Raw genomic sequence first — 13,711 nt, forward strand, 5'->3', positions numbered from 1 at the left:
ATAGCACCTAATTCAAATCAAATAAACATGCACAGTCCTTGACATTTGGGATTTCCTGCGTAATTAAGAGACTAATTACGTAGCTCTCAAAAGAGATAACTTGTTCAATTCTCCAGCCAACACAAACTTGAGGTGAATATCTATGGAGACTTGTCTTCATTCAAATGTCAACATGTGGATTCCAAATTCAAGCCACTAGTTTTGACAAGTAACAACCTAAATTGTAAGAGTTCATCCCCCAGTCCTGAAGAAATAATTGTCTTAAATTTAATAATAATCATACCTACTATATGGTGATCAGTGAGACTATCTCTATCCTCCCAAAAATTCATTTTCTTTTCTATTTTAGATTTGTATTTTAACTCAAAATGAATGTTGATTCAACTATAATTTTTAAAATTAAGGGAAGTCTTAAAAAAAAAATAGATCTACTCTTCAATTGAATCAAAATTCCAATCCGAGCTTAGATTCAGATTGATGTTTAAAAAATTCTAGAATCCAGATTTGAATGTTTTGCAGTAAGAAAAAATCAAAATTAGAAGCATATTTCTCCCCCCCCCCCCTTCCACCCCTTGATGTTGAATTTTTATTCACCCAAAAAAACAAAAATGTCACCTGAAAATTAGGGGCGACCTGGGCAAATGGATGAAGATTTATAAGATGATTTCAATGAACCATTTCATTAACAAATCTTTGCTTTCAAGATAGCACTCATGACTGAATTTTCATGCTGAATATTTCATACCATTTTACTCGAATCTTTCGAGTCCCAAGCCCACCTTCAAATTTGGGCTTACAACTAAATGGTCTCCCATTTAATTCATGCAGCTTTAGAAGAGTTTATATCCCCTATCAAAATAAAAGTTATAGATCTACTGACCCATAAACATAACCAATTAATTGGCCACCAATATAAATAACAAATAAATAAAACATGAACAGACCAGGATGCTAGAGAGGATAGATTTAACAAGCTTTACCCTTCGTCTCATAGACAAAAATTTCCCCTTCCATCCAAAATTATATAGGTCTTTATTTTATCAAGAAGAGGTAAAAGTGCTTCCATTCTTACTCTATCTTTGAAAATTCCCACTATTAAATATCGGGCCGAAAAATTAAAATTACGCATCATCAATCATGGTTTCAAGTATCAGTATTGTATTGACCATATTAGTCATATTGTATCGATATCAACTGAGATCACTGTGATCCTTGATCATCGATCCGAATCAATTACCCGTATCATTGCAGGGGTAAAACAGTAAAAAAAATAACGTATTTTTCTGAAAAATAAGAGGTAAAAGTGATCACTGATCCTCTTTAATACCAATCTAGATAAGATCGATACCCACAGAGACCGATATCAATACCGATACTAAATCCATGCCACCAATTCATCAGGGACACGACATCAGAAGACACATGCATGTTCATACTATTGATCTAGCTAGCTAGGTTTAAGCACACCAAAGGTTTTGGATCACGATATTCATATCCTCTGAACTGATGATTTTCCTCTTCTGATTCAACAAATAGGAAAGAAGGGATAGGCATCTCTGAACCCATCCCAAATCTTATCGTTGGTTGGCCCATGTGAAATTTGAAATTGTAATACAAATATAAAATGGTAAAAAGGAAGCGTCCATCTGTTACCCTGATATTCTTTTATTCCATGTGCTATGATATCTATGATATCTAGTGGACCAATCCAGCCCATTACGTATGAGGTAAGGAAGCTAGAAGCAGACTTCTTGTATTTTTGTCCTGATCATATATCAAATTTGGTCCCCACACCATTTTTTTGGCCCCTTCTTTATCATAGCTGCACCCTCCTTTTACATTGGTCTTCCTATAATTACAACAACAAACAAGCAAGAGTGACCACCCTGATTGGCTATTTGGTAGATGTGTTCTACCAATGTTGAGAGAGAAAGCAATAATAGTCAAGGATAAGAATTTCAATCTCTAGTCACAAAACTGTGATATGGGTCAAAAAAATAGGTATCTTTTTAGCAAAATTTGATATGCCATGAATTAGTGAAAATTAATCGAAACTGAGATGGTTGAAAGATTTAAAATTGATTAAAATTGGTTAAAACTTGGTATTTTTTAATTGAAATGTATGAGATATCGTCAAAATTGGTACTAATTTTTTTAAGTTCTTTATTTTTCTTTTCTCTGTTCTTTAGTCGTTTCTTATTGATATTCATGTCGAAAGTAGGGGATGTGGCTAATTGGTTTAGTTAGTTGTTTTAGGATTTTTCAATTCTGTTGTGATCATTATTTCATATTTCTTTTCTTCTTAATATACATGATTTTTAGTGGAAAAAAAAAATCAAGTCTTCTTAGTTTTGTAATTTCGATCAAGATTTAGAACTATGATAACAGGTAAACATGTTTCTCTCTTTCCTAAAAATATATAAAGCCTATTAGTTCTTCACCACATCATCCAAGTATTCAATAACCGTTATAGGTTTTAGTATGTTCCGCAAAATACTTTTTTGATACCACCCAATGTGCATCTAAAGCTCCGTGATCAACGAATTGCCCTTCAACATGGCTTAAGGAAAACTTAATCCTTAATCTTAATAATTTTTTGATAAAACAACTTGCTTATAGATTGGTATTAACATTATATATATGGTAATTCCATTGATATCATCAGAAAACCAACAGCGGTTACACACACACATATATATATATATATATATAAATATATATATATATATAGACACAGACACACCACACACCACACACCACACACAACACAATAACCATATCACAAGCAATATTAGCATGTCCATAACTCCATGCTATATAGGACCAGACGACCTAGTGATCTTATTTATGGTTTCCTCTGGTTGGTTCAATCTAGATTGAATCCGGTTTGGCGCTAATCTTGACCGGCCAAACCGTCCCAAGTTGGTGCTTCTCGTCTGAAAGGTTCCCATAGCGTCTGAAAATATCGAAGAGATGACCACACAAGAGTATGGGTTTGGAAAGCATGACCTCATGACCAGCCCTCTTTATAAACATTTGATCCTTCACTGGAAATTCCGAAACCATATGGCGTTGAAATTGGATGAGCAATGCTAAATCACTTCCGGTTAAAATGTAGTATCGATCAAGTGACCCATAACTGTCATTTGAGAGCTGAATTTTAGCCAATTCATTTTCAAAGAATGATGCTGGCCTTCTCTGTGTATACAAGAGCGCTATATCCTAATTGTATTGCCACATACACACAAAAAAAAAATTAAATAAATAAAATAATAATAATAATAAGAAAAATAAAAAAAGTCATTCCATAAATCCTTTGTTAAATTCAGAGAAACTAAAAAGAAAAATCATGTGAGAGAGATTTTTTTCAAGGTGTCCGGGCCAACTTATGCACAGATGCACAGATAGGGAATCAAACCTGAGACCGTGCTCCTAATCCACACAATCCTCAATTCACCCTACCCATCTGGGCAACCCACGGGTAGGTACAGAATAAATAAGAAAACACACAGTTTCACACAATGCGTACGATAGGGTTCGATTCCCTCTCTAATGCACAAAATGTCATTTATAAATAAGGAAGGAGTCCCAGACACGAGGGACGTGAGCCCCCAAGAGAGGCATAGGGGCCTCTTTCGACAAAAAACTTTGTCCCTTATAAATACCATCAATTACGTACCTTTGTGTGGGCAGCTTTTTCCTACACCCACCACCCACTATATCTAGAATCCTGAACTACTAGCTCTAATCCCCTGGAATGGACATTCCAATGATATCCCTCCCTCCTCCATCTCCAATATTGAAGATAGAGTTAAAAAGTATTTAAAAAAAAGGTCTAAGAATGGTCATAATGTACATAGCCTTATCAATGCTTTGCGGAGAAGTTGTTTCCTAATTCAAGCACACGACCACTAGATCATAATGGAGTAACTTTATAGTAGCATATCTACTAGTCAAGAAATATGGCAATGCGAAGGTGGAGTTTCAAGTTGGAACTTTTTTTTTCTTTTAGCATAAAAATACTAAATTACCCCCATTGATGCTTTTTCCCATTATTGGAATGTTGCGTATATATGTATATTATATATATATATATATATAGAGAGAGAGAGAGAGAGAGAGAGAGAGAGAGAGAGAGAGAGAGAGAGAGAGACCTCAGTAGTGGCCCTTTCATATAGTCTGTCACTCAAGAAATCACCACCAAAAAAGTACCATTTGTTGTTCCCACTAGTCACGGTACAAGTGTCCTCCCAGTGTGGATCACTGTCTGGTGGATACTTAGGTTGCTGTTTCACACATAGAGGAAACCGAAGTTACAAGAAGAGATTGATCAAGGTCCTCGTCAAAGTATAAAATCACTTTTTATATATATATATATATATATATATATATATAGAGAGAGAGAGAGAGAGAGAGAGAGAGAGACCTCATCAAGGACATAAGACATGTTGTGGGCAGTATCGGGCATGTAAGCAGCAACAAAGACAGCAGCACGTATCTTTTTGGGGTATTTCTCCATTGCAACAGCCATATTGAAGCCTCCTGCACTGTGACTCACAATAAAAACACTATGGTTTATGCAATCCATCAGATCAAACAATGGCTGTGAGTAATTCCAGAATGTAACATTTTTTATTGAATTCACAGGACTGGTGACTGAAGGACCAAGTTGAATGGTTGTCACGTTATACCCTCCAGCCTCAAGTATGGGTTTAACCTTATACCAGTACCATTCTCCTTGGCCGATACCATGTACAAGAACCACATGACCCAACCCAGTCACATTTTTAAGGCACCGTGGCGTTTGAGTGAAGTTGCAGTGTTTTGGTTGTGATGAGCTTTGTCCATTCACTACCAAGTTCAGCTGCAATAACACAACCACCACCGCCACCAACATGCCCAATCTTTCACTCTCCCTAGAACAACCCATCTCTCTCTCTCTCTCTCGCTCTCTCTCTCTCTCTCACACACACACACACATTAACTAAATGGTTTACTCTTCCTCTATTTATAGTTCTCTTTGATGGGTTGTTCTCCATATTTCTAATTACTAAACATATTTTTTTTGGTAAAGACCAAACAGATTTTTTTACTGTGCGAGATTGTGGAAATAATCATTAATGAACAAGTAATAGTGGCAAACGTGAAAAGTGTAGTGGATGGGGTCTATTGGAATGGATAACCCTGTAATTAATCACTTCTCCAATATTAATTACCTCGGGCTGGGGAGAGACACATGGTGAATTACGGTGAAATTCTAAACTGCCTGTAAAGTTTTAAGGGAGAGAGAACACTATACTATACGTATTTAGAATATATAACCTTCTTTTGATTTCCCCTTTGTTATACTTTCAAAAGTATATTAATATATATATATATATATATATATTTGTTTACAAATGATTTGGAAGTGTCATTTTCAGGACATGTCATTTGTTAAGTATCATTGCCTTTAGTTGTGTGTGCACTTCTTTTATTTTTCTTTTCTTTTACTTTGATATATATTGGTTCCATATAGTTGACCCCATTAAATTAGGACAAGATTATCGTTTTTGTTGTTTATAGGATTTTACCCTCATTGAAAGGAATTTTTTTTTTTTTTTTTCGAATGAATTGAATGAATGAAAATATATTAAAACAGACAAGAAAAAAAAAAAGGGGTAAAACACAAGTCACAAAGACAATCCGAGGGCCAAGGGCCCTCACACAAGCTACTATAAATAAAAATCATCAAAAGGGAATACATCCAAGAACAGACAAAGGACAAAGCAAATATTAAAGTATGGGGTACAAGAAAACAATGAGATGAAAGAAACAATACATACAAATGATACATGAAAGAATAAATATTTATATAATAAATGATAAGAAATTAAAGGTAACAAATTATTTGACACCTTAAGTGAATCAATAAGAAAATCACATTTCATTTTGACATCACTATGTTTTTCACTCTTGCACAAGGAGAGAGAAGAGACCTTTCTTCACATGGCTAAGTTCAAAATCCTAAGCAAAAGAACTAGAGAGAGAGTCTACAATTTGGGAGAGGGAGAGAGCACCACAATGGATATTTTTCACGGGAAAATGTCCAATAGAAAAATGCCACGTGGAGGAAGAAGGACCACAAATTATAAACTTCTTTTACTTGAGAAGATGAAATTATGGTATCTTCGGAATAAGAATCCACTAACTCTATGTCAACTGTCGCAGTAATACAGAAGATGCAAGCATGATCCGGATGATTGGACATAAAGTGTCTATAAGTGGTTTTTCAAGTCCAATGTCAAATCTCAAGGGCTTAACCCTAGGTAGGCAGTGATTCGCTATGAAACAAGCATCTTCAGAATGAAAAGAATTTGATAAAAGAAAGTGAATAAAGACGAGGGTGAGGCTCATGGGAGCAAGGTTCTAAAATTCAAGAACAATCAAGGTCGTATCGAATAGATGTACCTTTTTTTTTAATCAATTTTTATTATAATTTTACCCTTCAATCGTACATGTGGAATAGAATGAAAAATGTTAGGGTCGGAGATTGATTGATGCCGATAATATTCTGATGTACAAGGTTCTGAGACCATGTTGAATGACCCATATCAGAGGGTTGAATGCTAACACTTTTCAAACTTATGATAGATTGAGACTTGTTTGTTCATATTTTCAAATCAAAAATATCCCTAACCGAAGAACCTTAGATCTTCAACCTATCCTTCTATTTACAACCAAAACAATAATAATAATAATCTATTTTACTTAAAACTAAATTTAATTATATTAGTAATTTAAACCATTTAAATATTCAACTTCTTCCGTTGTCGTCCAGCGGTTAGGATATCTGGCTTTCACCCAGGAGACCCGGGTTCGATTCCCGGCAACGGAAATTATTTTTTTTTAGTACTTTTTTAACTAGTCCTTTACAACCCAGACCCGATTCTATTATACCCCATTCTCCCCCACAACGTGAACCTATTATACTCCTTTAACTACTCATATACAACCCGAAACCATCCTTCTCAGACCCGATTCTATCATACGCCATTCTCCTCCACAACCTGAAACTATTTATGGTTCCTCCATCTCTCTCGTTACATCTTGATCATGAGGGAAAATATTCCAACTTCTATTTATGTTTTTTTATCTTCCTAGAAATTCTAAGACTATTAAAATAAAGGAATAAAAAGATAAATGTACTGGAATACAATAAAATGTGATTCAGAAGTCCCCACCTTCGGCATTGCCATCAACAAGGAGATCTGAAACACCTAATAAATTTATGAAAATCGGGATTTGGGTCTTCCTGCAGCATCGTGGGCGATCTCGTCGTTAATGGATGAAGGAAAGATTATATCTAGATCAGAAATCCCAGACTTAGCTGCATTTTTTGCAAGATAGTCTGCTATTGGGTTTGCTTCCCTAAAACAATGCATGATTTTCCAATTTATGTGTTCAAGAAAGGCTAAATTGCCAGCCAGTACTGCAGTACATACCACGGGACAACCTTTGCTTGTGCTGACGTTACTACAGCCACTGAATCAGCCTCTATCCCTAGCGACTCTACTCCATTTCCCTTTGCCATTTTTAAGCCCTCCATTAAACCTTTGAATTCTGCCACATGGTTAGTTGATATACCGATGTGGTATTTAAATGAAGCTATGATCTTCCCGGTGCGATCCCTAAGAACTCCTCCTGCTCCAGCCCATCCTAGATTCCCCAGAGCACACCCATCAACGTTTAGCTTTGACCAACCTACGAGCGGTTTACACCAATGAACTTCCAGTAACGTTTGGTTAGGCTGAATATGAGCAACTTTTAGACCCAACCAATGACAGCATATTAAATCGCTTTGTTGCTGAATTTGCTCTGGAGAAATCTTACTTGCCTCTTGCAGTTCCCTCTTTACTTTTTCAAAAATTTGGATGTCAGTTCGATAAATTCCTTCTTGCCTTTTGCTATTTGTCTCCCTGCAAACATTATCTCATGAAGGTAGTGTGTTGATGCATATGAAGAAATTTATTTTGTCCATGTTACCGATTGGCAATCTTTTTCTTTCGGATCCAACTCCTCTTCTTAGCGCCCAGCGATCATGTCGACCAAGGTTACCTGGGCGAACGTCACATGGCGAGGTGATGATCTAACGTTTTGAGAAAGGGTGCGAAAACAAGGCACTGACAAAAACGCAAAAAACCAGGCATCAAAACCCATTGGATTATCACCTGGACACATAACGCTCACCCAGGTAGCAATAGACAAGACCTGGGCAATGGGCAATCAGGTGAGGAGCCGAATCTTTTTGGTGCGACTGATCTTAAAAAAGTTGATATTCTAGAGTGATATTGTACTTTTTCTACAAGATGGAGTCATTGCAACAGCACGTTCTGCCCTTACTTTCTTCAATCAACCAATTGAAAAACTTGTGCTTGTTTCCCATGGATTCACTTTTGATCTATATTGTTAGATTTTTTTTTTTTTCCTCTCTTCTTTTGTTGATTGTTTTGGTTGTTTTGATTGGGGTTCTCTCCTTGGCTAACCAACTTGGTAGTTTGTATTTTTTTTTTTTATATATTTATTTATATATTTCCATTCACCCCTCCCACCAAAAAATATTCTTTTAAATTTGTTCACAATACTCATAAATTTATTAGGGATTTTTAAGGGGGTGTGGGGACCGAAAACACCAGGACTACAAGCAACCTTCCGAATTTGATTTGATTGAATCAAGAAAAAAATTTAAGAAATACACATACCACTTTATCCCTAAAACCCAATTACAATATTGTAGGTGCAAATGATGAATTTCACAAATTTAAGAATTAATTCTCCTCTCGCATCGGCAATCGACTGATATCAATTAGAGTCACCACCTAAATAAAGGTCTGTTTAGATCTCTAAGTAGGTTCAAGGTTACATGCAGTGAATATTTTATGCACCCAACCCTACTTGGCTAAAGGCCATCCTCCTTCTATTTTAATCACTTCTATGTTGTACACTAGCATGTATAGTAGAGCATCATATCTAAACCTGATGTAGCCCAAGCTCGGCCACTGGAAGCAATAGGACCGGGAGAATGACTTGCACACGCTGAAACTCAGGGACAACCACAAATAGAAATTCTAGTTCTGCCCTGCACAGGAAAATAGACGTAACTTACTCAATATAGGCGGAATGACCTAATTCCAAAGCCAAACTTTCAAAGACTCTTTTCTCTAAAAACTCTGTGTTTCAGGTTTTCTCAGATAAGTAATCTAACAAAGTGAAAATTGGGGTGGAAGAGAGAGAACGTGAATGGGTAGAATTCTAGGATTGGTTAGAAAGTGAAAAAAAAAAAAATATTGAATCTTCAATGGTTGCTCTTCTAGGCCTTCAAGGAAGATCAATGACATCAATTCTTCTAGATTGATGGCTACAACTCTTCAAGGATGCAGACTCGAGAAAAACTCCTACTCTTCAAAGAATGAGTGAAAACTCTTTAAGGTTTTCAAGGTATGAACTCTTCAAGGTTCAAGGGAATTGCACTTAAGAAAAATTTCATTTATCAATAATTTATCTCCCTTCTACAATAGATTTGATAGCCTCATATAGGCAAGCAAAAGAAATCCAAAAAAAGCTACTACGAAATCCCAACCCTTGATTGCAATTAATTTTCTACGGTTGAGATTACACATAAAAGCTTAAGTCAAATCTAGAAACTAGAAGCTAATAAAAAAAAAAATATTTCCAATATTTGTTGTTGTCCCAATGTGCCTTGATGCAAGCTCCAATGAATTAGTATGTTCCAAGGGTCCTTGATGTAAGCTCCAATGCATGGGAAATGACAGAGTCAAAGATGGGAGACTTGGACTGGTACATGGTCTTGGGCTAGACTTGGACCAATTGAGCTTGAACCAAAATAGTTCCGGACTTAAATGCGGCTCTGCATTGTTCTCCCATTCTTCAAAAGAATTCATCCTTGAATTCTTATTCCACCCAAAAAGTCATGAACTCCGCCTGGATCAAATGGGAGCATAGGAATTTCATCAAGCATGTGATCACCTGTAAAATTAGAAAATGACACAACAGAGGTAGTTTCTTTACAATAAAAGGTAGCGCTCCATGTCATCCCTTTAGTTGTTGTCGTTGAGTTGTGCACTTCAACAATATTGATGATCGCTATTGAGTTGCTAATAACTCCAACAAATGTGAGACCAAAAGATGGTAAAAATATTGTTAAGAAATGATCCATATATGTTTTATAGGTGTTAGACCTATGATGTGGGTAGTCTTTGTCCATACACAAACAAATTTGAGAAATATGTTGCTCATCTTCTCAAAGATGAATTCAACTGAAAATAATGGCATGAAAAAATATCTCGCAACTTCAAGTGATGAAGGTGGGAGGTGGGGAATAAGGTTCCCTTCAAGTGTGCCTTGAGGAATGTCATCAATAACCTCGAGACTTACTTCATTTTCAAAATCAAAAGTTGATTCAAGCAAGTTGAAGTCATCATATTCATGAGGTTCTTCTGTTGGATATTCATTAAACACTAGTGGTGCACATAGATCAACACATGTCATGGTGGTATAAGGAAAATAATCCTCCAAATCTGGTGGTACTTCACAAAATGGTAACATGTCATTTTGCATTTTTGAATGAAATTCAGATTTGTCATTGATACTCATCGTATGAACTGATCTTTGATTCTTTGAAAGATGAAAATCAATCTTTAGATGTCTCCTTAATAGTATCTTCGATCATTGTGGAGTTTTCTTCAATCGTTCAATCTCAAGAATCAAGCCAACCGTTTGGTGCTGAAATTGTAACATCTCAACCTCAAAAGTTAATTTAGCAATATGTTGTCGATATTAAAAAATTTCATCTTTACCTCTTATTTGACTTGAATACATGGTTCTCTTTTCCAAAGCTCTGATATCAAATGATGTAGTCTAGCTCGGCTACTGAAAACAATAGGACCCGGAGAGTGACTTGCACACGTTGAAACTCAGTGACACCCACAAGCGGAAATTCTAGTTTGACTTGCTCAGAAAAATAATCGTAATTTACTCAACATAGGTCGGAATGACCTGATTCCAAAGCCAAACTTTTGAAGACTCTTTTCTCTAAAAACTTTATGTTTTGGGTTTTCTCAAATAAGCAGTAAAATAGGGTGGAAATTGGGGTATAAGAGAGAGAACATGAATGGACAGAATTCTAGGATTGGGTAGAAAATTTTCATTTTTACCTCTTATTTGACTTGAGTACATGGTTCTCTCCTCCAAAATTTCGATATCAAATGATGTAGCCCAAGCTTGGCTGCTGAAAACAATAGGACCGGGAGAATGACTTGCACACACTAAAACTCAGCGACAAACACAAGCAGAAATTCTAGTTCTACACCTACTCAGGAAAATAGCCGTGACTTACTCAATATAAGTCGGAATGACCTGATTCTAAAGCCAAAATTTTGAGGACTCTTTTCTCTACAAACTTTATGTTTTAGATTTTCTCAGATAAACAGTATAATAGTGTGGAAATTGGGGTCGAAGAGAAAGAACGTGAACGGGCAAAATTTTATGATTGGGTAGAAAATGAAAGAAAAAGATTGAATCTTCAATGGTTGCTCTTCTAGGCCTTCAAGGAAGATCAATGACATCAATTTTTCTAGATTGATGGCTACAACTCTTCAAGGATGCAGACTTGAGAAAAGCTCCTACTCTTCAAGGAATGAGTGAAAACTCTTTAAGGTTTTCAAGGTATGAATTCTTCAAGGTTCTTCAAGGTTCAAGGGAATTGCACTTAGGTAAAATTTCATTTATCAACAATCAATCTATCTTCTACAATAGATTTGATAGCCTCATATAGGCAAACAAAAAATATCCGAAAAAAAGCTACTACGAAATCCCAACCCTTGATTGCAATTGATTTTTTACGGTTGAGACTACACATAAAAACTTAAGTCAAATCTAGAAACAAGAAACTAATAAAAAAAAATATTTTCAATATTTGTTGTTGTCCCAATGTGCCTTGATGCAAGCTCCAATGAAGTAGTATGTTCCAATGGTCCTTGATGTAAGCTCCAATGCATGGGAAATGATAGAGTCAAAGATGGGAGACTTGCCCTGGTTCATGGTCTTGGGCTAGACTTGGATCAATTGAGCTTGAACCAAAATAGTTCTGGGCTTGAATGCGGGTCTGCATCAAAACCTAATATAAATATCTATGATAAGAAAATAATAAAGTATATGAAAAAGAAAAATTATATAAATCGAGAGGACCAGACTTAAGCTTAGGCTTTTTAAGCTACCTACGTACTCTTAAGTAGGGATCAAGTCATAATGTACTTTGAAGCAAAACAATGTGCTGTAAAAAGGTGGATCGAAATTGAATATCAAGCTTCCTATGTATCCTCAAGTGGGGATCAATTCAAATGAAGTCCAAATGTGGCATTGGTCTTTGAATATCTATTCTTGGCAAACTGACTCCAATACAACTAATTGGGGGTTGATCGGACTCCCACAAAAAAGGTCCTGTTTTGAAGGTCTAGATTGGATGATGGCATCTACTAGGAATTTGAGGGTTCTATGGGTTAAAAACCATTTATTTAAGTAATGGGGAGTCCAATGCTACTGATTGGGAGTCTTTCTTTGGCTGTCAACAGGGGGTTACAATTACTTAACTGCAACCTAAGTAGCAGTTAAATTTTTTTCATTTTTTTTCTACTCTTTTTCCCATTTTGTAGATGGATATTTATAGCCAAAGGAGAAAAGGGTTTTCCCACGTAAATTGGGAAATTTGCCAGCGATAATCTCAATTCATTGGCAAAAAAGATGTATTTTCACCAGTGAATTTTCAGAAATTCATTGGCAAAAAGTAATTTTCTCTGAGCAATCCCAATTTTAAATCTCCCAATCTGGTCGTCAAATTTTGATGATCCATGTATATATTGTTGAAAAGGCCTTTACAAGTATTATTCAATTATGTGAAAAATCAACCGTAAATTTAACCAAAACTATACCAAAAACAAAACAATTTTTTTAAAAGAAATAATAATCATACGATGTCATCTTCGCACTAAAGTTTAGACACGATCTTTAAATGATAAAACGCACCAATCCCAGAAGTTTCAAAAAAGGGTTGAGACTGTGCCCTTAACGTAAAAGTAAAGCAAATGAGATTTTTGAAAAATGCCCTAAGCAATCACACCCCTAAAAGTAAATGATTAATTGAAGTCCTCAACGTAAAGCTCACGATGAGAAACAACTAAGCACAACATTTATTACCTAACAACAATAACAGTGAGAAGGGTATAATAGAAGCATGGGAAAATGCCACATATTGCTGCAATGTGTAGAGTGACGACCCTACACATTTAGATAAATAAGGTCACTTAATTTTGAGTAGGGGAGAAGCAACATCCTTAAAACTACTACTACTACATATATGGTACAGTTGTCCTCTTTATGTGGATGTTGATTAATAATGATATTTTATTAACGATGAAAGAGGAGAATAGGGAAATAAGCCAAGGGATTTTCACATCCATTTAATTAATTGTTACTGTATTTAATGGGAATGTAATCAAATTCGGTTTCATATAATAAACCACACTAGACCCATATGCAATCATGCATGGACCATGTAAATTAATAATTTACGGCCGGACTGCAACTTATTTATTCACCTATAGCATGCAACTTATAGGAGGTTGATCAAAAGTGTCCTAGTTTTTTTTTTTTTTTT

At 35.7% G+C, this 13,711-nt stretch overlaps 2 protein-coding genes and 1 non-coding gene across 3 annotated transcripts; 1 reads left to right on the forward strand and 2 right to left on the reverse strand.

Annotated features, from left to right (window-relative positions):
- Nucleotides 1-2,741: 2,741 nt before the first annotated feature.
- On the reverse strand, nt 2,742-4,955 carry LOC122083264 (salicylic acid-binding protein 2-like). Its single transcript, XM_042651012.1, has 3 exons — nt 4,427-4,955; nt 4,155-4,286; nt 2,742-3,222 (listed from the first exon to the last, which is right to left on the reverse strand). The coding sequence occupies exons 1-3, from the start codon at nt 4,928-4,930 to the stop codon at nt 2,872-2,874; spliced, it is 987 nt and encodes a 328-aa protein (XP_042506946.1). The 5' UTR covers nt 4,931-4,955; the 3' UTR covers nt 2,742-2,871.
- On the reverse strand, nt 2,872-4,897 carry LOC122084909 (salicylic acid-binding protein 2-like). Its single transcript, XM_042653330.1, has 3 exons — nt 4,427-4,897; nt 4,155-4,286; nt 2,872-3,222 (listed from the first exon to the last, which is right to left on the reverse strand). The coding sequence occupies exons 1-3, from the start codon at nt 4,895-4,897 to the stop codon at nt 2,872-2,874; spliced, it is 954 nt and encodes a 317-aa protein (XP_042509264.1).
- A 1,850-nt stretch (nt 4,956-6,805) lies between the features above and the next one.
- Nucleotides 6,806-6,877, forward strand: TRNAE-UUC. The gene has a single exon. It is a non-coding gene; the product is annotated as a tRNA-Glu (tRNA).
- The last annotated feature ends 6,834 nt before the right edge of the window (nt 6,878-13,711 follow it).

Source organism: Macadamia integrifolia, chromosome 7 (genome assembly GCF_013358625.1).
Source record: "Macadamia integrifolia cultivar HAES 741 chromosome 7, SCU_Mint_v3, whole genome shotgun sequence".
NCBI lineage: Eukaryota > Viridiplantae > Streptophyta > Magnoliopsida > Proteales > Proteaceae > Macadamia > Macadamia integrifolia.

Bases quoted from the DNA above. Each gene is read 5' to 3' on its own strand.
- LOC122083264 (XM_042651012.1), bottom strand. From the start codon at position 4,930: ATGGGTTGTTCTAGGGAGAGTGAAAGATTGGGCATGTTGGTGGCGGTG. The intron at 4,287-4,426 runs GTCTCTCTCTCT...TGTGTGAAACAG, and splicing joins TGTCTTATGTCCTTGATGAG to CAACCTAAGTATCCACCAGA. The intron at 3,223-4,154 runs GTCTCTCTCTCT...CAATACAATTAG, and splicing joins ATGAAAGGGCCACTACTGAG to GATATAGCGCTCTTGTATAC.
- LOC122084909 (XM_042653330.1), bottom strand. From the start codon at position 4,897: ATGTTGGTGGCGGTGGTGGTTGTGTTATTGCAGCTGAACTTGGTAGTG. The intron at 4,287-4,426 runs GTCTCTCTCTCT...TGTGTGAAACAG, and splicing joins TGTCTTATGTCCTTGATGAG to CAACCTAAGTATCCACCAGA. The intron at 3,223-4,154 runs GTCTCTCTCTCT...CAATACAATTAG, and splicing joins ATGAAAGGGCCACTACTGAG to GATATAGCGCTCTTGTATAC.